At 35.0% G+C, this 21,804-nt stretch overlaps 2 protein-coding genes across 9 annotated transcripts in view; one reads left to right on the top strand and one right to left on the bottom strand.

Annotated features, from left to right (window-relative positions):
- The first annotated feature begins 1,983 nt into the window (after window positions 1–1,983).
- On the top strand, window positions 1,984–7,263 carry LOC122146998 (nucleoside diphosphate kinase A-like). Of its 2 annotated transcripts, none has more exons than XM_042767560.1 (5): window positions 1,984–2,076; window positions 2,698–2,830; window positions 3,747–3,848; window positions 3,989–4,101; window positions 7,027–7,263. In XM_042767560.1, the coding sequence occupies exons 2-5, from the start codon at window positions 2,702–2,704 to the stop codon at window positions 7,142–7,144; spliced, it is 462 nt and encodes a 153-aa protein (XP_042623494.1). In that variant the 5' UTR covers window positions 1,984–2,076; window positions 2,698–2,701; the 3' UTR covers window positions 7,145–7,263. The 2 variants fall into 2 exon arrangements, with proteins under 2 accessions (XP_042623494.1, XP_042623493.1); XM_042767559.1 differs by lacking the exon at window positions 1,984–2,076 and adding an exon at window positions 2,289–2,617.
- A 294-nt stretch (window positions 7,264–7,557) lies between these two features.
- The window catches only part of caskin2 (CASK interacting protein 2), a 48,982-nt gene continuing 34,735 nt past the window's right edge, over window positions 7,558–21,804 (bottom strand). For 2 of the 7 annotated variants that reach the window (XM_042767552.1, XM_042767554.1), the window contains 11 exons: window positions 20,083–20,253; window positions 19,171–19,260; window positions 18,613–18,740; window positions 17,160–17,238; window positions 15,791–15,876; window positions 15,304–15,414; window positions 15,041–15,142; window positions 14,677–14,815; window positions 12,332–13,981; window positions 10,493–10,718; window positions 7,558–9,081 (listed from right to left, as the gene is read on the bottom strand). In XM_042767552.1, the coding sequence (XP_042623486.1) occupies window positions 8,985–9,081; window positions 10,493–10,718; window positions 12,332–13,981; window positions 14,677–14,815; window positions 15,041–15,142; window positions 15,304–15,414; window positions 15,791–15,876; window positions 17,160–17,238; window positions 18,613–18,740; window positions 19,171–19,260; window positions 20,083–20,253 (2,879 nt within the window). In that variant the 3' untranslated portion in view covers window positions 7,558–8,984. The remainder of the gene's footprint in view (window positions 9,082–10,492; window positions 10,719–12,331; window positions 13,982–14,676; window positions 14,816–15,040; window positions 15,143–15,303; window positions 15,415–15,790; window positions 15,877–17,159; window positions 17,239–18,612; window positions 18,741–19,170; window positions 19,261–20,082; window positions 20,254–21,804) is intronic. The other 5 variants (XM_042767553.1, XM_042767555.1, XM_042767556.1 and 2 more) reach the window with 5 other exon arrangements.

Raw genomic sequence — 21,804 nt, 5'->3', positions numbered from 1 at the left:
AGAGGATGATATCCGCTTCGTCATTCGCTGATCCGTGTTGGTCGCTGAGGAAATACATCAACTTCGCGCTGTGGATCGCCGGATCGGCTTTCACTGAGGATGAAGCGGATGCCATTCTCTAACCTGCCGCCGCTCACTCTAGCCTGCCATGTGTGACGCTGTGGTTTCATTTGTGAAAGCGATACTACTTTGTTTGGCCTTCCAAAAGACGACACGACTAGAAATCAGTGATTAAGATGTATTTACAACACTGTTCCAGAACAGTTCAACCCAAAAATTCAGATGTGTGCAACACATTTTATAGAGGACTGTTTCCTTATCCTGGGAGAGAAGACTAAAATTTTGGCTTTTTTGACTCACCGACTTGTAAGTAAATTTTTTATATTTAAAGAATTTGTCACTGATGATTCAAACGTGTTTTGAACAGAATTCAGAGTAGCGCTTGTTGTTTGTCGTTTCTCTATTGAATTATGCTACCATCAGAACACGGTATGGTGAGGGGCGTAACATTTCCTTCACTCGCTTGAGGTATTCGGCCAATCACAACGCAGTGGATAGCTGGCCAATCAGAACACACCTAGCTTTTCAGAATGATGAGCTTTGTAAACATTGACGCATTTCAGAAGGCAGGGCATAGAGGAGAAACTATAATGTACATTATGTGGAAAATAATGTGGGTTTTTTACCTTTAACTGCATAGACACATTGCATTACACCAAATACACAACATAATGTTCTTTTTAGCAGCATCATATGACCCCTTTAACTGACTCTCATACCTTCCCTATAGCTATCAAAAGACTCTACGAATGGTCAAATAATAGTGTTACAAGAACAAGAGCCAAAAGCGTCACTATACTATGCATGCATTAGATACTGAACTGACATTTGCATATAAGGCATTTAATGGAACTGTGGAAAAGAGTATGTGGAAGTGTATATAAGTAACTGACATGACTGCAGTGAAGCGGTTCCCTGAGGATTAACTCCGTATATGATGCTGAGGGATTTGCTGCATATTTCTTAACTGTACAGATGGTCTAATGGGTCTAATTCACCTGTGAAAGATGTTCTACAGATAGAGATAATGGCCATGCACTATGTGCAGAATGTAATGCTTGGCTTAACCATAGTTCTGATCAGTCCCTCACTGCCCCTCTGCTGTTAGATTAGTGGCCTGTGGATAAATTGCTTTAGGTGCTCTTAACAAATCAGATATTTTATCATTCTCTAATGTGGTTTGCAGTTAAGCCATAATGCATAATGAATTTTGATATCCCATTACATGTTAGAAGTAATGTAACTCATTAGAGCTCCATTAAAAAAGGATTGTAAACAAGATACTGTATTTACACTATAGACAAAGCACAAAATATTAAATCTTTATTAATGCATTTATAAAGATGCATACAAAAGAAAAGAAAAAGAAAATAATAGTAATACATATTACATATTTTAGAGTAAAATATAAATAAACAATTTTAAATAAAAAAAGATATCTTTAAAAAAAACAAAATGTAAAGTTTTATTGTTGATTTGCTAATAATAATAATGATTAGCATTATTATCATCATCAATTTTTTACTTTAAAAATAATGCCTCTAAAAGCCTATTAATAAAAGAAAAAACTTACTCTGAGAAATATTCATTCACTGGAATAAAAAGTGTGGCAACAAGCCCCATCTTTATAATCTATCATATTTAATAATAATAATAATAATAATAATAATAATAATAATAATAATAAAGGTACAAATGTGTTGTTGGGGGCAATACAAATAACTGATGCACAGACAGAAAGTGATGTTGCCTGTTTAAATGTAAGACCTTTATCCCAGTGGAAAACCTAATAATTTTGTAAAATCAAGCAAGATTTGTAAAGGTTTTACCAAATATATGTTTTGCATATACATTTGGTTTAATTCCATCGCAACAGATTAAAAATGGCTGAATGCCATTGCCTTTGAATCAGTCTCCGCCCACCTCCAGAAAACACTTAGTGCAGATGATCATGGATTAGTGAAAGCGCGCGCGTGAGGAATCCACTTCAGACTCGTGAACTGTCATCAGAAAAATGTAAGAAAAATATTCCCACTCCTTTTTATTATCTTATTACTGTCATTGTGACAAAAAATTATTCTTACAAATGAAATGTCAATGCCCAGGTAAATTTTAAACAGTTGGTAGGCTGTGTTGCACAGGCGCAGATGCTACTTCAAATTTAGTGCATGAGCGAAATTTTATCGAATATAAATAACCTGTAGCTATAATAATCGTTTTCTAGAAGTGTCCGTTTAAATCTGAAAGCCGCATTGGAATGAAAATTATAATTTCTATATGACTTTAACCATCATTGACTTTTTATAATAGATAATGGCAGCGATATAAAGTTTGTTCAAATGAAATCGTGATTAGATAACGACTAGACAGGATACGTGAGGACAGCGAGCAGATCAGATCACCAGTCACGCTTTAAGCCGACAATGCAGATTAAAACAGGGCAGGAAGGATCTCCCACAGTCACTTGACATGTAACCTAATTAGTGACGGGCTCAGGGGTTTCATCACCCAAAACCCCCTCCACACCTTCAGCTCAGTGTGTCAAATGTGCGACGGCGTAAGTTTGAATGCACTTCTGTCATTGCTACTGGTCTTGTTTTGTGCGTGTGTTTTACCGGCATTTATTTTCATTTGAAGCCCAATGTCTGGAAATGAAGAGCGCACGTTCATTGCCATCAAGCCTGATGGAGTGCAGAGGGGGCTCATCGGAGAGATCATCAAGCGTTTCGAACAGAAAGGCTTCAAGTTAGCTGCTATGAAGTTGATCCAGGTAAACATTTAATAGTTGTTGTTTTATTATATATATATATATTGTTTTAATGGGACATGCCTTTATTTTTAATAGTAACAGCGCTGAGAGGGCGAAATTGACAACAGATTTCTTTCTACATTTTTAACATGTATAGAATATTTTGCAGTAAGACACCTACATCACTGCTCAGCTCTCATTGTTAACAACGTTCTGTTATTAATATATTATTAATATATACACGTATGATTTTCTAAAAAACTTTTTCACATTGAACTCTACACATTTTCCTCTTGGTGTGAGAGAACTTGAGCTCTCTCTCTGACACATTTGTCTTTTAAGGGTTAAATCAATTACTACCTCTAATTGTAGTAATCTGCAAGGTTGCACCTGCTATTTATATCCCCTGTGACCATCTAGTTATTTGCATATATATGGTTATAAAAATACCCCCAGATGCCACTGGAAAAGAAATCTACAGGCAAAATATAAATATATAATATTAAAAATGACTTTCTAATGAATGTTTTAAAAATTATTATTGTATTACAACTGCATTTTAAATTGATTTTCTAATTAAGTTTCTATTATATTACTTAACTGACTAAAAACTTAATATATTTTGGGTTTTTCCTGAATTCTTGTCTCTAATTGTAGAAAGCTCCATTTAGAGCTTGTCTTCTAATGGTTAAACCAATTACTAACTCTAATTATAGATCATTGTGGTCTAATATATATATATATTATATATATATATATATATATATATATATATATATATATATATATATATATATATACACACACACATACAGTAAACATTGCCTTAAAATAAAGATTCAGTCACAAAAAAGTTGATGTCAGATTAGAGGAACTTTCATTCTCAAAACTTTGTATGCCTTTTTGCTCATGTTTTGTATGTTTGTCTTCAATGCAGGCCGATGAGGATCTTCTGAGACAGCACTACTGTGACCTGAAGGATCAGCCTTTCTTCCATAGGCTTGTTAGGTTTATGTCTTCTGGCCCTGTGGTTGCCATGGTAAACCTATTTATATTATTTACCCCCAGAGTGTGACTCTGGGGCACTTTGAATTTAAAAATATTTCTCCTTAATTGCTAATAAGTATTCTTCATAAATCTTATAAAGTTGATTGTACTAATTCTGTGATATGTTTTTAGGTGTGGGAGGGTTTTGATGTTATAAAAACAGGCAGAATAATGCTCGGTGAGACTAATCCCACTGACTCCAAACCTGGGACTATCAGAGGGGACTTTTGCATTCAGGTTGTCCGGTAAGATCTTGCACTGTATTCTAAAATAACATTTTGATGACTGCATTTAAACAGCAGATGTAATGGAAAATAACTGTCTGAATGTTAGATTTAATATTTGAAGCGATAGTTCACCCAAAAAAAGCAAATTTGATGTTTATCTGCTTACCCCCAGGGCATCCCTTCAGTAGAACACAAATTATTATTTTTTAACTTCAGCCGTTGTAGTCTCTCAGCAGTACAATGCTTGGTAATGGTAAAAGAATCTATGAGAGAGAAAAAAAAAAAACATTCACGCAATGTCCGAACTGTTAGAACGCGCTTCACAGCAGCCTGCATCATCTAATTCTTCTTGCGTTATCTCTCAAGTGGACCATTGACACTCCTAATTGAGATTGTAGATAATGTTAATGGTCCATTTGAGAGATAAGTGCACCTTACCGCCACCTATAAGTCTGCGATCCGCCATAAAGCAACAAGATGATGATGATGCAGGCTGCCGTGAAGCGCGTTCACAAGAGTTCTAACAGTTCTGACATTGCGTGAATCAGAAGTAAAAAATGATATAAATACTGTTCAGTTTCTTGCACAGACCAATTGTTTTGTGTGTTTACACATCAATGTATCGTCAAGAGCCACAGGGTTTCATTTGGATTTTTCTGTGCATGTTTTTTCTCTCTCATAGATTCTGTTACCATTACCAAGCATTGTAGATTGAGAGACTACAACGCCTGAAGCTAAAAAAAAAATCATAATTTGTGTTCTACTGAAGAAACAAAGTCACCTACTGTACATCTCTGATAAACATAAAATTTTCATTTTTGGGTGAACTATTGCTTTAAGTACATCCACTCCGCACAACAATCAATTATTTTGACATTTGGTTAGAAAAAGACAAATGTATACAGTTCAAAAGTTGGGGACCAGTAATATATATCAGGGGTGGTGAACGTCGGTCCTGGAGAGCTGCAGCCCTGCAGAGTTTTGCTTCAACCCTAATCAAACATACCTGAACAAGGTAATCAAGGTCTGAAGGGTTACTAGAAAGCTACAGGCAGGTGAGTTTTAATTAGGTTTGGAGCTGAACTTTGCAGGGCTGTGGCTCTCCAGGACCGGAGTTCACCACCCCGATATATACATACATAAACACACACACACACACACACACGTGTATGTATATATATATATATATATATATATATATATATATATATATATATATATATATATATATATATATATATATATATATATATATATACATATACATATACATATACATGTATATAATTATTATCATCATTTCTTTACAACCCCCACCAACAATTCTATATATATATATATATATACACATATATCTATATATCTATATATATATTATATATATATATACACACACACACACACACACACAGTACAGACCAAAAGTTTGGAAACATTACTATTTTTAATGTTTTTGAAAGAAGTTTCTTCTGCTCATCAAGCCTGCATTTATTTGATCAAAAATACAGAAAAAAATGTAATATTGTGATATATTATTACAATTTAAAATAATTGTTTTTAAATTTATTCTACTTTAAATTATCATTTATTTCTGTGACGCAAAGCTGAATTTTTAGGATCATCACATGATCCTTTAGAAATCATTCTAATATGATGATTCATTATCAAAGTTGGAAACAGTTCTGCTGCTTAATATTTTTTCAGAACATGTTATACTTTTTTAGGATACTTTGATGAATAAAAAGTTAAAAAAAAAAATGTTTTGTGTGTTTTTAAAATATAAATATTTTCTAATAACAATATACACTACTGGTCATTAATTTGGGGTTAGTAATTTTTTTCTTTCTTTCTTTTTTTTTGAATAAAATCAATACTTTTATTCAGCAAGGATGTGTTAAATTGATAAAAAGTGATAGGTAAAGAAAATATATTATTAGAATATATATTAGAATTTTTTTTTTATTTTGAATAAATGCAGTTCTTTTTAACCTTTTATTCATCAAATATATTAGACAGCAGAACTGTTTCCAACACTCATAATAAATCAGAATATTAGAATGATTTCTAAATGATCATGTGATAGACTGGATGTTACATGTGACACTGAAGGCTGGAGTAATGATGCTGAAAATTCAGCTTTGCATCACAGGAATAAATTATTTTTTTAAAGTATATTCAAATAGAAAACTATTATTTTAAGTTGTAATAATATTTCGCAATATTACTGTTTTTTCTGTATTTTTATCAAATAAATGCAGGCTTGATGAGCAGAAGAGACTTCTTTCAAAAACATTAAAAATAGTAATGTTTCCAAACTTTTGGTCTGTACTGTATATATATACACACACACACACACACATACGTGTGTAAAAAAAAAAAAAAAAAAAAGGCATTAATCAAAACCATATATTGGTTTCAAAACCAAACGATATTTGTTACAGATTTCTTTTTTTTTTTTTACTTTCTGTTCAAAGACTCTTGAACAAAATATATTAGTTTCCACAAAAATATTAAGCAGCACAATGGTTTTCAGCATTGATAATAATAATGATCATGTCATGAAGACTAGAAAAATGGCTGCTGAAAATTCAGCTTTGCCATTAAAGGAATAAATTACTTTTTTTAAATATATGAAAATAATATTTCATATAATATTATTAATATTTTTATATATATATATATATATATATATATATATATATATATATATATATATATATATATATATATATATATATATATATATATATATATATATATAAATTGCTTTGTTTTTGATGAATAAATACAAATAAAATACAGCCTTGGTGATCATTAAAAGACTTCTTTTAAAAACAATAAAAATTCTTACCAACCCCAAACTATATTTGGATCTGTTTGTCTTGCACTTTCATGTATTTATTTGCAATAGTTTTTGCTAATATTAAATTGCTTTTACTTCAGGAACATCATTCACGGCAGTGATTCTCTCGAAAGTGCCAACACCGAGATCAACCTGTGGTTCAAACCAGAGGAGATCTGTGACTACACCAAATGTCAGGACAGCTGGCTCAATGGCTGAACACTTCATTTTCTGCACTTTTCTCCCTCTCTGGTGTTTCTGGTTTAATTCATTCCATTTTCATGGTTTTCCCACTGTTTCTGGTGTTTGTCTTTACAATAAAACCAAAAAAAATTCTATCCCATGAGTTTAAGGTGATAGTTTCTATGAGCTGGCACTACATAAAACAAATGTTAGAGCCACTTTGACATGAGTAGTCTGAGAATTGATCTCTTGATGATTTTATTTTATTAAACATAATAGTTCAAGTAGTTCAAATGAATGAATTCGAGGTCTATTTATATTTACTGTATGGTACTGATGGCCCCACTCAGGCAAAGCAACAATCACGTGTCTTTAGTTTTTGACAGCGCTATGCCACACAAAGCACTGCAGTAAGGAATGAACTTGATAAATAAAGTACACAGTGCTCATTTAAATGATACCATAGCACCAGCAGTGCTGTTTTCATAAAGTCCATTAAAATATCATTACGCCACATAATACAAAACCTGTAATTCTAGATTGTTACTTAGAAAAAAAAAAACCATGCAAGAACAGGATGGTCTGGTCTTTTTGCAGTTATTACAGTACATATACAATTCTTTTGAACAATGTAGTTCACATCATACAATTAGAGAAAGGTCTCTTTCAGTCAAGTACTGGCCGTCCTGCCAGTGTATAGTACATGCAGAAATAAATTCATCCAATAAAAGATACATAATGCATACACTACATAAAGATGGTAAATGTGCACAAGAGTCAGAAGTGAATTTAAATGAATTCTCCATTTGAACACTTCTTGTCCTGTATATTCTACCAGATCATATTTTGGTGGTTTTGTGTGTTTTAACCACATAGGCCCTATTTTATTAAAATAAAAGTTTCCTTTTGGTCAATTGAGCCTAAAAATGTAGTGCAACAGTTTCTATTTGTGCTTGTCAATTTCAGTCAGAGTGACAGAATTCCCTTTTTTACCTGACAAACCCAATAAATTATAATTTTGGTACAAAAATATATAATAGATGCAATCCATTAAATGTTTCTCTTTCCCAAAACACTTTGGTTGTCAAAATATACTATTAGTATGCTAAGAAAAGTCATTGTCTTAACATGTTAAGCTCTAGTTAAATTCTTATGCAAAGATTGAAACATACAATGTACAGTGAAACTAAAAATATACTGTACAACACTGAACCTGTTGGCAGGACTTGGACCTTTTTTGATATTTAAAGTTACAGTACAGTCAAACATACTTGGTCCATGAGGTTTGGGTCATTAATAAATCAAGCATTTTCTTGGTTATGTTTTTGATCAGCTGTATTATTGCTTTTGAACAGAATAAAGGATCTTTCAGTCTACAGAAAACAAAATTGAAGAGTGATGAATCTCAGAGCACTTGAAGCAGGTTGTATCTCACTTAGACTTTACACAGAATATCCATTCGCTAGAGGCCAACAGTGAGTCTTGATCTGAGCACAACAGGAAATTAAAGTGTCTCGGTTGAAAGAGCTTTAGCAAAGTAGATCTGAACAGTAAGTGCTGACATTTTGCAATCTTCACTGCAGATACATTCTGTCCCAGTGAGACAAAGATGCAGAAAGCAACAGTTTGGTAAGGGATACTGCAGAAGTTCTTGAGTGGATCTTTTGGAAATTTGAGGCACGATCCAGCCAACAGTCCGTTACTACTGGTCTCTTAAATTAGCTCATTTAATTCAACTGTTAAAACCAATACTTGTAAGCAGGACCACCAAAGTGCGTAAACAAAGTTTGAAAAGTTAGACATTGCACGTCTAAAACATCCAGAAGCTCCCACGTGAAGGCCCCACGCAAAATATACCTGTAGGAATTACAGTAGGTTAATCCAACATGGCTTCCAGCTGGTCAGCAAGATCATCGAACATGTTCCCAATATCATCAAGAATGTTCCCAGCTGACTTCACTGTGTTGATGCCCCTGAGAGAAAGAAGAGAAAGAACAAGGTTTAGTATGGGAATATCGTGAGTGTATGTCTTAATAAAGAAGTGTTTATTTTCAGCATTTTCAATTTCAATGAGAGTTTGCAGTTCTCAGGACCACGGGCGATGTGGGCGTACTCCTTCAATGCAATGCATTTCATCTCAGCTTTTAGTGTGATAGATGAACTGGAGATAATATTACCCACGTTTTTAGCCAAAATAACCATTTTATTTCAAGTAATAATATATTAATATGCACTATTTAAAAGTTTGGATTCTTCAAGATATTTTAAAACGAAATTAATACTTTTATTTAGCAAGGATGTATTAAACTGTTTAGAAGTGACCATAAAGATATTTATGTTACAAAAGATGTCTATTTCAAAGAAATCCTGAAAAACAAATCTATAACTATTCCCACAAAAATATTAAGCAGCACAATAGTTTTGAAAAATAAAAATCTTTAATGAGCACCAAATCAGCATATCAGAATGTTTTTGAAGGACTGTGCGCTAAAAAATCTGGTGTAGGATTTACTTTAATAACTTTCTGAACAATTTTCACTCGGACACTGCAAGTACATTTTATAAGAACAAAAAATGGCAAGTACCCCTTGAATTAAAAGTTACATTTTTAAGTAAAAAGACTGAAAAATGATTTTTCTGTAAAATGTACTAAAATAATCAGTTTGAAAATGTTTTATTTACAACTTCAAATATACATACAATTTATCTGCTGTAAATTCAGCTTTGCCTACTGTTTAACATACTGGTAAAAAAAAATGTATAGCCTGAATGCACTGTAAGTTGCTTTGGATTTGTAAATGTACTTATTGTTTTTAAAAAATAATAACTTGTACACAGTATAGTGTTTAACATTGTATATCAGTATCAGTAGATAACACACTAGTAACTTGTTCGAAACAGTCACTGTCAGGATTAGATTCACAGCATCCCTATATTTAAAACACTATGACGGGGGTTATCTAGGATTAGCATATGCTACACTATGATCTAAATCTGTTCAAAATGCACACTGCTGAGAGTGGATTTGTTGTGACAAAAGAGGAGGGGAGTCAAATGAAAGTCCAAACTGTAAAGACACCATCTGTCTCATCCGTGAGATAAGGACATCAGCAATCTGTCTTCATCACAGCCAAAAATGATCAAAGAGTCAAAGGAAAAACAAACACTAGTTTTTGGGATATCACTTATTGTTAGATTTCCCAGCGGGCTTGTTGTGACAAGAGTTCATTCAGTCATTAAGACCATCTGCAAACCTGTCTCATCGAAATACAGAATTTCCTCTATTGTGAGAAAAAGTGGATTCAAGCTGTTTAATACTTTTCCAACCTACTATATGGCAAAAAGGACAGTTACAGTAAGACAAATATAAGTGGTTGGTGTTACCTGTCTGCTGGATCTTCCTGAGCCAACTTCTTCTCCACAACTTTAAGGGCTGCCTCGAGTGACGTGCTGGTTTGCTCAAGTCGTTTGTGGACCAGCACGTTCTGGCCTTCCGTCACAGCCTGTGACTTTCCTGCCAGTACAGACTGACCTTGAGGTGCTTTGTTTGGTGGACAGTGAGCCAGAGGACTACACGGAGGTGAGACGGCAATGACACTGACTGTCAGTCCTGAAGAAAATTGACGACAGCCAAAAGGTGGAGATAGAACAATGATTTAGTACAGCATTAGTTAATAAACAGAACCAATGGACAAATGTTTGTGTGAATCCCAGGGCTATTTTTAATTACATTTTTTTCAATAGCATCAATCAGTGCTCTTATCATTAACTGAAACTAAAACTTTTATTCAGCATTTATGGTCATTGAAATAAACTTGAAATAAAATCTAAATATTAGATGAAAAGCTTAAATAAAAAAAAAAAAAAGAAAATTAGAAATGTTGCATTGACAATTACCAGAAATATGTTTAAGATGAAGTACTAAAATTACTAAAACTGAAAGTGAACTAATATTAAAGCTTAATAGAAATATTTTGTTAAAAAAAAAGCACATAAAATTAATAAAAATTAAATTAAAATCTAAACTGAAAATGTAAAAATAAAAGCTAATTAAAAATATTACTAAACACTAAAATAACACTAGATCCAATCAATCCTAATGAATAAAACAATGGAGTTCTGCCCTATATATTTTTTGTATATATAAAAACCCATTTTTGTAGAAATACACCATATATTAAAAAGTAAAATGGGCTTACACATTGATTTTAACAAAAAATTCCAAATAAAGCATCAAACAGTTTAAGCCTGTAAGACTTTGAAATGTCTCTGTATAAATGTGTTTTATATTATTAAAATGGGGAATTAGGATATTTACAGCTGTAAATAAAGACAGGTTAAGCTGAACGGCTCTAACGTGTGATCAGATCATATGTGCAATATTTAAATCATGTCATGCATATAAAGACCAATTTTCAGACCCTTGGGTGCTGAAGTAATTTATTGGTAATTGGAGGAAATAAATGCTGATGTTTAAAGTGGAGAACGACGAATAAGGATACATCATCTCTAACATGCGTTCAATGCATCTTGTTTTCAGGCATTAACACAATTATGCTGTAAATGAGCCTTTAAGACCTACACATTCATATCTTGACTACTGTTCAAAAGTTTGGGGTCAGTAAGATTTTTTTTTTTTTTAAAGTCATGCTCAAAAGGCTGCATTTAATAAATAAATAAATAAATAAATAAAGAGTAAATTTATTACAATTTAAAATAACTTTTGTATTTTTAATGTATTTTTAATGTGATGGCAAAGCAGTCATCAGTGTCACATGATCCTTCTGAAATCATTCTAATAAGCAGATTTGGTGATCAAAAAACATTTCTTATTATTATTAATGTTAATAAACAGCTGTTCTGCTGTTTGGTTTTGAGTAAACTGTGATTTTTTTTTTAGGATTCTTTAATTGATAAAAAGAATCAAAAGAAAAAAAACATTTTAAATGAAATCTTTTGCAACATTATAACATCTTTACTGTCACTGTTAAACAATTTATAGTTTCATTTCTGAATAAAAGGATTTTTTTTATTTTTTAAAAATCATACTGACCCCAAACTTTGAAATAAAGTTTTAAATAAATAAATTACTTAATAAAATAAATTTCTAAATAATAGAAAATAAAAAATAAATTTCTAAATAAAAATCCTTTTCTAATACAATCTTTGAACTGACAGAAAAAAAAATTATACAAAAAGTGCTTTCTTTTCTCTAGCCAGTACCTGAGTTTGCTGCAGAAGAATGGCGTGTGGGCTTAGAAGGGGTGGGAGGTTTATGTGGAGATCCTGGTTTCAGAGAGAGGCCATATTTATAAGGATTTTTTGTCAATCCACCATTGTGCATGCATTGCGAGACCATCTCTGTCTCTGTGGCCTTCTCATTTCCTATTTCCGTGCTGGAGCCCTGACCTTTCATCTCCAGTTCTTTTGGCTTGTGTCTCCTTTTGACTGTGTCTGATTCCTTTAAGTTAAACTCAGGCACCTCTAGGGATGATTTGATAGATTGTGCCAGCTTCAAAATTTCAACACCGGCCTCAGACTCTATCTTAGGGGATGCTATTTTGGTCCTTTGTTTGATTGTAACTTTGCCCTCTTCTGCAAAAGGTATGCTCTCCCGTGACGATGATGAACCTTGTTGGTTCCTCAGAGGGCTGATGTTTTCACCAGCAGAATTTTCTCCACCATGCTTCATTTCATACACTGAAGATTCACTAGTAGTCCTCCTACGGTTTTCCATATTTTTTGGCGAGATGGCTGGGGACATGGCTTTAAAAACAGGGCTGTTACATGTCTTGCTGGGGCTTCCTGTATTGTTCTCCAGCCTGGATGCAATGCTTTTGACACTTCCTGCGCTCTCCAATTCAACCCCACTTGTAGTTGCCCCACTCGGGGCAGAGCTTAGTCGCTTTGGAGGGGGAGGAGGAGGACCTTTCCTTTTGGCACGTATTGCGAAGGAATGACTGCGGCCCACTTGACGCTCACTGGAACTGTAAGACGGCTGGCTGCGGCCTGGTTTGCGAGTAAGCGTGGCATAAGATGCCACGTTGATGGAAGTTGTCATAGGAGCTGAGATGTCATCTTTTTCATTCTCTCCATCTGACATAGCATAGCGTGAAAGACTCTGAGTGCGTTTTTTGGACCACTGTGTGTCCCCGTTTGGCTGCAGGGGTCTGATTGGACTTGGGCTTCCCATGTTGGCGTTGCAGTTTTGATGCTGCAGGTAGCTAAAGCCTAAAGGTGATCCATGATGGGGCTGAGAGGGAGAGACCACTGGTCTAGGTTTGGTGAGGACGGGTGGATATGCAAAACGTGCTATTTTACTAGTGGTTATGGGTGGTGTCCTTGCTGGACTGCCAGATGAGGGCTGATGAGGTTGTAGTGGCAACATCGGCGCCACTTTGACTTTTGATGGTTTTGTTTGTATTCTGTGATTGATTATGTAATGTTGTTCTTTGTTGGGACTGTTGTCCATGCTGCCCTGGCTCTCTTGTGAGCGGCTGTTGGGGGATACTGATGCCATTGGACGTTCTTGCGACCGCCCCGACCCACCTGACCGTGTACCAATGCTTTCTTGACTAAGACGCATGGCTGGTCCACTCATGTTTCCGAGACCATCTTGGCCTCCACTGTATCCGCTGCGCGCCATGGCGTTCTGTAGCTCAATGCTCAGCTCGCTGTCCTGGAAGGTGAGCATCTTTGGTGATAGAGGTGATGAGGGGCATTCAGAGCTGTCGTGATGCTCGATGGCCACCAGCTCGAGGGTGGGAGGAAGTCTCCTGCGCTGTAGCAATGCCTGCCCTTCAGCCTGGTTCTTACGAGCCTTCTGGACGTCACTGAGCTTCTTAACAGCAAGCATCAGCTTTTTCTGATGGCCTGTAGATAAACAACATGTCAATCCACAGATTTACATTTAGAAAAAACAAATACACTAGAAACAGAAATGTGTTTTTGGAATCTTATGTACATGGGGATATTTTATATTACTGATGTTTTATCTCTAGGCCTGAATCCACACCACCATTTAAATGCATTTGTGCAATCAATCTATCTACAATACCATTCAAATGTTTGGTCAGTAATTTTTTGTTTGTTTTTTAGAAGAAATAATCTTTTATTCAGCAAGGACTCATTAAATTGCTCAAAAGTGACACTCAAAACATTTATGTTACAAGATTTCTATTTCAAATAAAGTTTTTTTTAACTCTACTGTATATTCATTAAATAATTCTGATTTATTACAGTTTCCACAAAAATATTAAGCAGCACAGTTCTTTTGAACATTGATAAGAAATTTTCATAAGAAATTATTGAATGCCAAATCAGCACAACAGACAGATTTCTCAAACTGAAGACAAGAATAAATTCCGCTTTGCCATGAAAAGAAAACAGGAATAAATTATATTTTAAAATATATTAAAATAGAAAACAGTTTGTTAAAATTGTAATATACTTTTACTGTATTTTTTATCAAATAAATGCACGCTTTCAAAACTTTTTTTTTTTTTTTAAATCACACACAAAAAAAAAAAAAAAAAATCAAACGGTAGTGTATCTATCCATCCTCTTACCCAGTTTAGTGATGCCAATTTCCTGTAGATCCTCCCATGTGATATCCTGCACTATGCTGATGGAGTCATATCCATTCTCTGCTAGCTTTTTCTGGTATTGTGGCAGCCCAATAGCACTGAGCCACTTCCCAATATCAGACTGAAACAAACAGACAAACATAAAGGTGCTGCTTTTATTTCTTTTGATTAATCCTCGCATGTGCCTCAGCTGGTTAAGCATATATAAGTTAATGTCTGTGATATGAATCTACCAATTATGTGTTTATAAACTCCTGAAGCTCTCATTAATGTCTTAACCTTGAACTTGTACAGCACATGTATGTTTATATAAACATTTAAATATGAAAATATAGCACTGAATTACTGGAATGTAATCCGGCAGCCATTCTGGGATATTCATGTTGCCGATCTCCACGGAGATCTTCTTGCGGTGGCCAGGCTTTGTAACACCAATAGCGGTGAGATCCTAGAACATAAAAAACAGATTGATACACTTTAAAAATGAATGATGATGGTATGTTCAGCTTTGAAATCTATCAAATGCAGTAATGAATACAAATCTGCTGTGCCAGAAATGCAGCAGGATACACACATACTTAAATGCTGATACACAAAAAGACTGCTCACCTCAGGGGTCATTCTGCTGATTGTGGGCACATCATAGCCAGCTGTGAGGAAATTAGATGTGTACTGCTCAAGCTGAAACTCACAGAGCCACTGGTAAATAGCCTCAGCATCCTAATACAAAGAGACGGCTGAGCATTATGCACAAAAGCCCAATGGGTCAGTCATGTTCACAACCACAGTTAGATCCAATTCTCTAGTTTAAAAATAGTTTAACATTTCATTTTAAATTAAAATAGGCAATAAAGAGGATATAGATGACTGTGCAACGCTATGTGTTTGGCTACTATTCCAAGAGAATACTAGTTTACTACCCAAATAGTGTGCAGTACTATATAGAATTAGTCAGTGAAGGAGTGAATTATTCCACAATAAACATTTCAAACTGTATGCAACATTAGCACATGACCACTGCAAGTGGCATCTAATTAACATGAAAATAAATACAACTTTTTTGATATGGTAAAATGCTGTTCCGCCTTGGTCTCACCTTGCCATCTAGAAGTTGCTGTGGGTGTATGACATGATGTTCTCCAGGTCTGAAGCCACTCAGTGGAATCCTCAAACCAAGAGCACCTAAAGCACACAAACTTTTCTGTTGGTCAAAGACTCTGCGATTGCCTTAGGCTGTGGACTGTGAATCACAGTGAAGTCTTTCATACATGTTATTGTACCTGCATGTTTATACTTCAGTGTGCTGGCGGAGTACATGTTTCAACAGAAAAGAAATGTTTTTTTGTTACCCGAGGCACTGTTTTTCATCTTCATTTAGAACGGATCATAGCAGAATAGCGCAATCACAGGTGTACCACGACACCTTTCTGGGTCTGGGAACTTTTCAGTTGCATTGCTGTCCATGCAGGATCAGAAAGCTCTCGAATTTCATCAAAAATATCTTCATTTTTGTTCCGAAGATGAACAAAGGTCTTTCTTGGATGAACTATCCTTTTACAGTTATTAAATAATAAAAATCCATATAATGATAATCCATTAACTTGCAACAAGCCATGAAGATAGGATTAAATCAATATTTATTAACAGCAATAACTCACATGTGAACATGCCCCCCATTTAACTCACCTCCATAAAATAAGAAGGTTTTAGGAGAGTTTGTTGATCTCATGCTTATTTTTAGATCCTCCTCGAGTCAAAGACACTACAGAAACCCTCTTGTGTCCGTGTCACTGATAATCTTCTCTCCTTCTCAAATTCTCTTCTTCTCCTCTGTATTTCTGACTTACATAAAACTTTGCCTCTGTCATTGCATCCCTCCCTACTAGTGAAATCTGACACTCCAAAGTATCTGTCTTAAAGTAAAAATGCGGTATTTTTAAGCTGCCTTGCTCATGTTTTTATTGCGGTCTTTGGAACCTTTTTCTCCATTTTAAACTATAGTAGATTTATGAAATACATGGCTATTTTTTAAGATAAAAATAAGCTAATGACTACACAGGTCTGAGGTGACATGTATTAAATGATTCTCTGAATGCCTTATTTATGGACAAGACACAACAAGTAGATGTGCTCAAGGATATCAAAAATTATATGAGTTATCTAAAGGACAGTGCAAGAGTCTTTTTAAATTGGGTGCATTAAACTTTCATTAAACTGACTCTCTTTAAATTTTAATATACAGAGGCTCCTGAAAGTATTTGGATACTTAAGGCACATTTCGCTGGATTGGATATTTAATATATAATATTAAGTACCAGGGCTTTTTTTTTTTTTAGATATTTTATTAAATAATAATTAAAATGTTAAAATAAATTAAATAAAAAATAACAGCCAGTTCTTTCTTAATTTTAAGACATTCATAAATTAAATAAGTGAAATGTATATATAACAGCAGAGGTTCTGACCTGAATGAGGGTCCATCTGTTTTGCGGGGCCAGGGGCCTGACTGCACTGTTCCACCAGTTCTCCAGCAGAGGGAGGCAGCTGCATGTACGAAAACAACAGCACTGCGTCACATATAACTCAACAGCTGAACAGCAGAAATAGCTTAGAAAGACAACCACTGCATGTGAAAGACTTCACACAGAGATTCCAATTACAACATATGAATATTAATTATAATTATCAGCAAGAACATAATATCTCTTTAATTTCAAATGTAAGAGTCTCTGTCACAGATGTTTACAGACTCAATCATTGAGAATATTAGGGGTAAATCACAGCTTGAGATCAACATTAGGTTCTCTACGGTAGTTTAAATAAATGCTGCAGTATGAGTAATCATACGCTCAGCTGCATATAAAATGCAGAGTATTGTGTTATGTATTTAGTCAATACCAATGTGATGAATATATGAGCTCTAATTACCGTTCTTGCTGAGCAAAATCCTTTTCTATTTGCTAGACCCTTTGACCAAATTGTTGTGGTCAGAAAGTTTATTATCTTTCTCTCTTTTTTTTCTTTAAAAAGTGAATACTTTCATTCAGCAAGGATGCATTAAAATAATAAAAAGTGACAGTAAAGAGATTAATCATTTTACAAAAGATTTTTATTTAAAACGAACGCTGTTCTTTTGAACTTTCTATTCATCAAAGAATCCTGAAAAAATTATATCACCGTTTCCACAGAAATATTAAGCTGCACAACCATTTTCAACCTTGATAATAAGAAATCATTCTTGAGCACCAAATCAGCATATTAGAATGATTTCTGAAGGATCACGAGACCCTGAACGCTGTAATAATGTTGCTGAAAATTCAGCTTTGCCATCACAGGAATAAATAACATTCTAAAATATATTTAAATAAATTGAATAAATTTTACAATTTAAATTGTAATAATATTGCTGTATTTTTGATCAATTAAATGCAGACTTGGTGAGCATAAGAGACTATAAGTGTAAATAGAAATATCTAATATACCAATGACCTAATTTATCTTTTTTTTTTTTTTTAAAGTCTAATAATATCAGGATAATAGTCATTTAACTATGGTATGTTCTCTAGATCATTAATGTTATTTTTCTGACTTGCTTTTCAAGTTAACTTTAGAAAAACTCAAAATAACTTGTTTTGTCAAGATTACAAGAAAAATAAGATTTGGTGAAAACAAGGCAAAAATAATCATGCATGACTTCTGTAGACTTCTATATATAACACTAATTATTTTTTCCCTTTGGTGCCTCTATGAACCATGAAATCTCTGTACTGTTCTATGATGAGGCCGCTATCTTGTGAATAAATCAGTGTTGCATATTTCTCCGCACAGTTTTCTCACAGCTTCAGTTCCCTAATGAAAATCAATGGATGTGCAGACAGAATCATAAAATCTCTTGTTTTTCCTAAGACTGAAGCCCACCTTGGTGGTGTCCTGGACAGCAGAAGGTGACTGATTGGGTCCATTGTTTCCCTCAGTGCTCTGTCCACTGCCAGCACTGCGACTGCTGCCCATGCTGCCTGCACTGCCCACACTGTTCCTGTCACCTGCTGAAAGAAAGAGGAATAAACAAAGACAGGAGAAAGAAAACTAACAGCTGGTGAGATACTGCCTCTTAAAAAGGACTGCTTTACTACACACTGGGCAACAAATGGGGTAAAGATTTTTAGTAACTACGATCTCTGAACTCCAGCAAGGTCGCTGTAGACAAGGGGAAAATGAAGGAGCACAAGGGAATGTTGAGGAGGGCTAGTGCGAATTAAGCAGTGTGAATGGCAAGCTGATGGTAGGCTGACAAACTTAGGACAAATATAGCCTCAGGGAACAGGAACCCTTGTGAAATAGCTGGAAAAAACTCAACTTGAGACGAAAGTCACTGGTGTGCAGGCTTTTGGACCAGCGGACGGCTGTGGGGGTGAGAAAATAGGCTGGGGAGATACTAATGACGAACAGGGGCCTGGGGAAACGGAAAACTCTTACCATTAACAGAGGTCCTGAGGACCCAAATATCCTCTGGCTCTTTGGGACTAGCTGGCTTACACAGGGCACTGGGACTGTCGGGAATCGCACCTAGCAAACACAAACACTTTAAAGGGCCATGGGGGGGAAACTCTAGGAATCTTAAGGCCCCGATATACTTCAAGCAAATTCGAAGAACGAACTGGTGTTACGTCACTTCGGACAAAGTTCAACAAAGTTCATCTGGTGTCAGTACGACTTGCCAAACCAAACTTTCTGGAAATGTTTGCTGCGGCTGGTAAAAACTTTTGAACTACCATTGGTCCGTGGCAAGTACGTAATAGGTCCATTCCTTCTGTTTAGACGCGTGTAAAAGCATAAAAATCCTGCAGATGGCATTGTCTTTTATGTTACTGTACTATAAAGCTGCTTGTTTTAAATCAAATTATTGTATAAAGTGCTAAATAAACGTGACTTGACTGGAATGCTGAATTGCAGAGCTGGTGCAATAACCACATGAACTACGAACAGATGCCTTCCTAACTTATGTTTTCTCACCACTGTCGTTGTTGTGTGTTTGTTATCGAGAGGAAACCAGGCAGCGCATATTAACATATTCATCTAAATGGTGCTCTCAGCAGCGTGGGTGCTGTCGAGATGTTTGCTAACAGTATACAGCTGCAAAGGTATTTCAAACAACATTTAACTCCTAAGCGAAAAAGAACTTCACTGTGAGTATATTGGTGCCAAAATAAGCTTTCGACCAGGAATTCCACGAGTTTGGACTTTGGGGAAACTTGGCTAAATGTGGCTAAGATGAGTACAGTTTATGTTGCTCACATGGTCAGGGATGGAGGTGTTTTTTTGCTTTCATAAATGCTTGGATGGGCTCTTGGATGGGGACTTGCTTTAGGAGACTAATTCTCACGCTACCTGGGTGCTGATCCAGCCCGTTGTGGTGAGACAGTACAGGACGGGTGGATGAGTATAAGGTGTAGGAGTCGTCAGTGTGAGAGGTGTGATGAGAACTATGTGAGGGCAGCACTCTGGATAGAATGTGATGTCTCTGGATGGGCAGTGAGGCCTGCCGGGAGAGAATGCCCCCTATGGACACAACATGGAAACACAAATGAGGCACCATGGACACAAATGAAACATCAGCGTTGAGAAAGATGTTTCCACTAGAGACATGATTTAAATAATTTAAACTAATGGAAGTTTATGAAAGTTTGGGGTCAGTACATTTATTTTTTAAATAAATTAGTTCTTGTATGCAGAAAGGACACATTGATTTGATCAAATGTGACCGTAAGTGAAAAGTGAAAGTCGTGACATTTATTATAAACATAAGGATGTTTATAATGTTAAAAATTTCAAATAAATGCTGTTCTTTGGAGTTTTGCATTCATCAAAGAATCTTAAAAAAGATGTATAATGATTTCCACAAAAATATTAAGCAGCACAACTATTTTCAACACTCATAATTATTGGAAATGTTTTCTGAATACCAAATCAGCATATTAGATTGTCTGAAGGATCATGTGATACTGAAGACTGGAGTAATGGCTGCAGTACATTCAGCTTCGCCATCACAAGAAGAAATTACATTATAAAATATATTAAAACAAAACAGATATTTTACATTTTAATTTTAAATTGCAGGTTTTTTTTTACTGTATTTTTGATCAAAAAAATGGAAAAAAAAATGCAGCCTTGGTAAGCATAAGAAAAAACATTTAAAAAAAATCTTACCAACCCCAAGCTTTTAAATGGCAGTGTAAATATTCATTTTATTATTTATTAAACAAATAATAAAATAAAATGGTGAAACAAGAAAATTCCATCTTAAAAGGGATCATTCACCTGGAAATGAACATTTGTCATCATTCACTCATTCTTATTTTGTTCCGCATTGATTTATTTAAACTGTTTTTGTCCACACAATCAATGTCAATAAGGTCCAAAACAACAATGGACCCCTTTAACTTTCATTGTATAAAAAGACATTTTTCAAAATATTTTCACTTGTGTTCCAGAAAGAAAGTAGGCCAGGTTTAGAACGACATGAAAGTGACTTTCTTCCCTGTCCTTACATTCATTTCAAAAACTAAGATGGAACTGTGGCGAGTTTAGCATCCTGATAAGATGTGGGTGGGAGAAACACCCCAGCACAATGAGTTAAGTGGTTGGGTCTTAATCTGGCTGTTTTGCCTCCATCATGTCTCTTCAGCAGTATTGAGGCAGGAGCTTAGAGCGGAGGCTAATTTCGTGTGAGCAGCAAGATGTTGATGCTGTGACACGACAGAATGCTGAGTCTGCCGCTGTGCTCGCTCTCACATAGAAAAAAAAAATTACTAGGCTCATTTCGAGGAAAGATTTTCTGCTCAGGACCTAGCGATCTAAGTCTGGCTCCCCCTTTCATGGCAGCACAGAGCTGTAAAGCTGATCCGCCTGTCCCCAATATGTTCCTGTTAATCCCATTAGTGTGTGTCTGTGTGTGCCTTTATCAATGGACTACATGTCTACAAGAATTTATGAGAACTGCACTACTTTAGTATGCATTATTTTGATATGCGTACTGTGGGATAAAAACGTCAGAGAGTGCATTTAAAAACTGGGATTCAAATTCTGTTTTAAACCTAAAAATAGAGAAGT

This window comes from Cyprinus carpio, chromosome A12, assembly GCF_018340385.1.
Source record: "Cyprinus carpio isolate SPL01 chromosome A12, ASM1834038v1, whole genome shotgun sequence".
Taxonomy (NCBI): domain Eukaryota; kingdom Metazoa; phylum Chordata; class Actinopteri; order Cypriniformes; family Cyprinidae; genus Cyprinus; species Cyprinus carpio.
The sequence above is the reverse complement of the archived record's forward strand: the minus strand, read 5'-3'. Positions and strand labels throughout refer to the sequence as shown.

Bases quoted from the DNA above. Each gene is read 5' to 3' on its own strand.
- LOC122146998 (XM_042767560.1), top strand. From the start codon at position 2,702: ATGTCTGGAAATGAAGAGCGCACGTTCATTGCCATCAAGCCTGATGGA. The intron at 2,831-3,746 runs GTAAACATTTAA...TCTTCAATGCAG, and splicing joins CTGCTATGAAGTTGATCCAG to GCCGATGAGGATCTTCTGAG. The intron at 4,102-7,026 runs GTAAGATCTTGC...CTTTTACTTCAG, and splicing joins TTTTGCATTCAGGTTGTCCG to GAACATCATTCACGGCAGTG.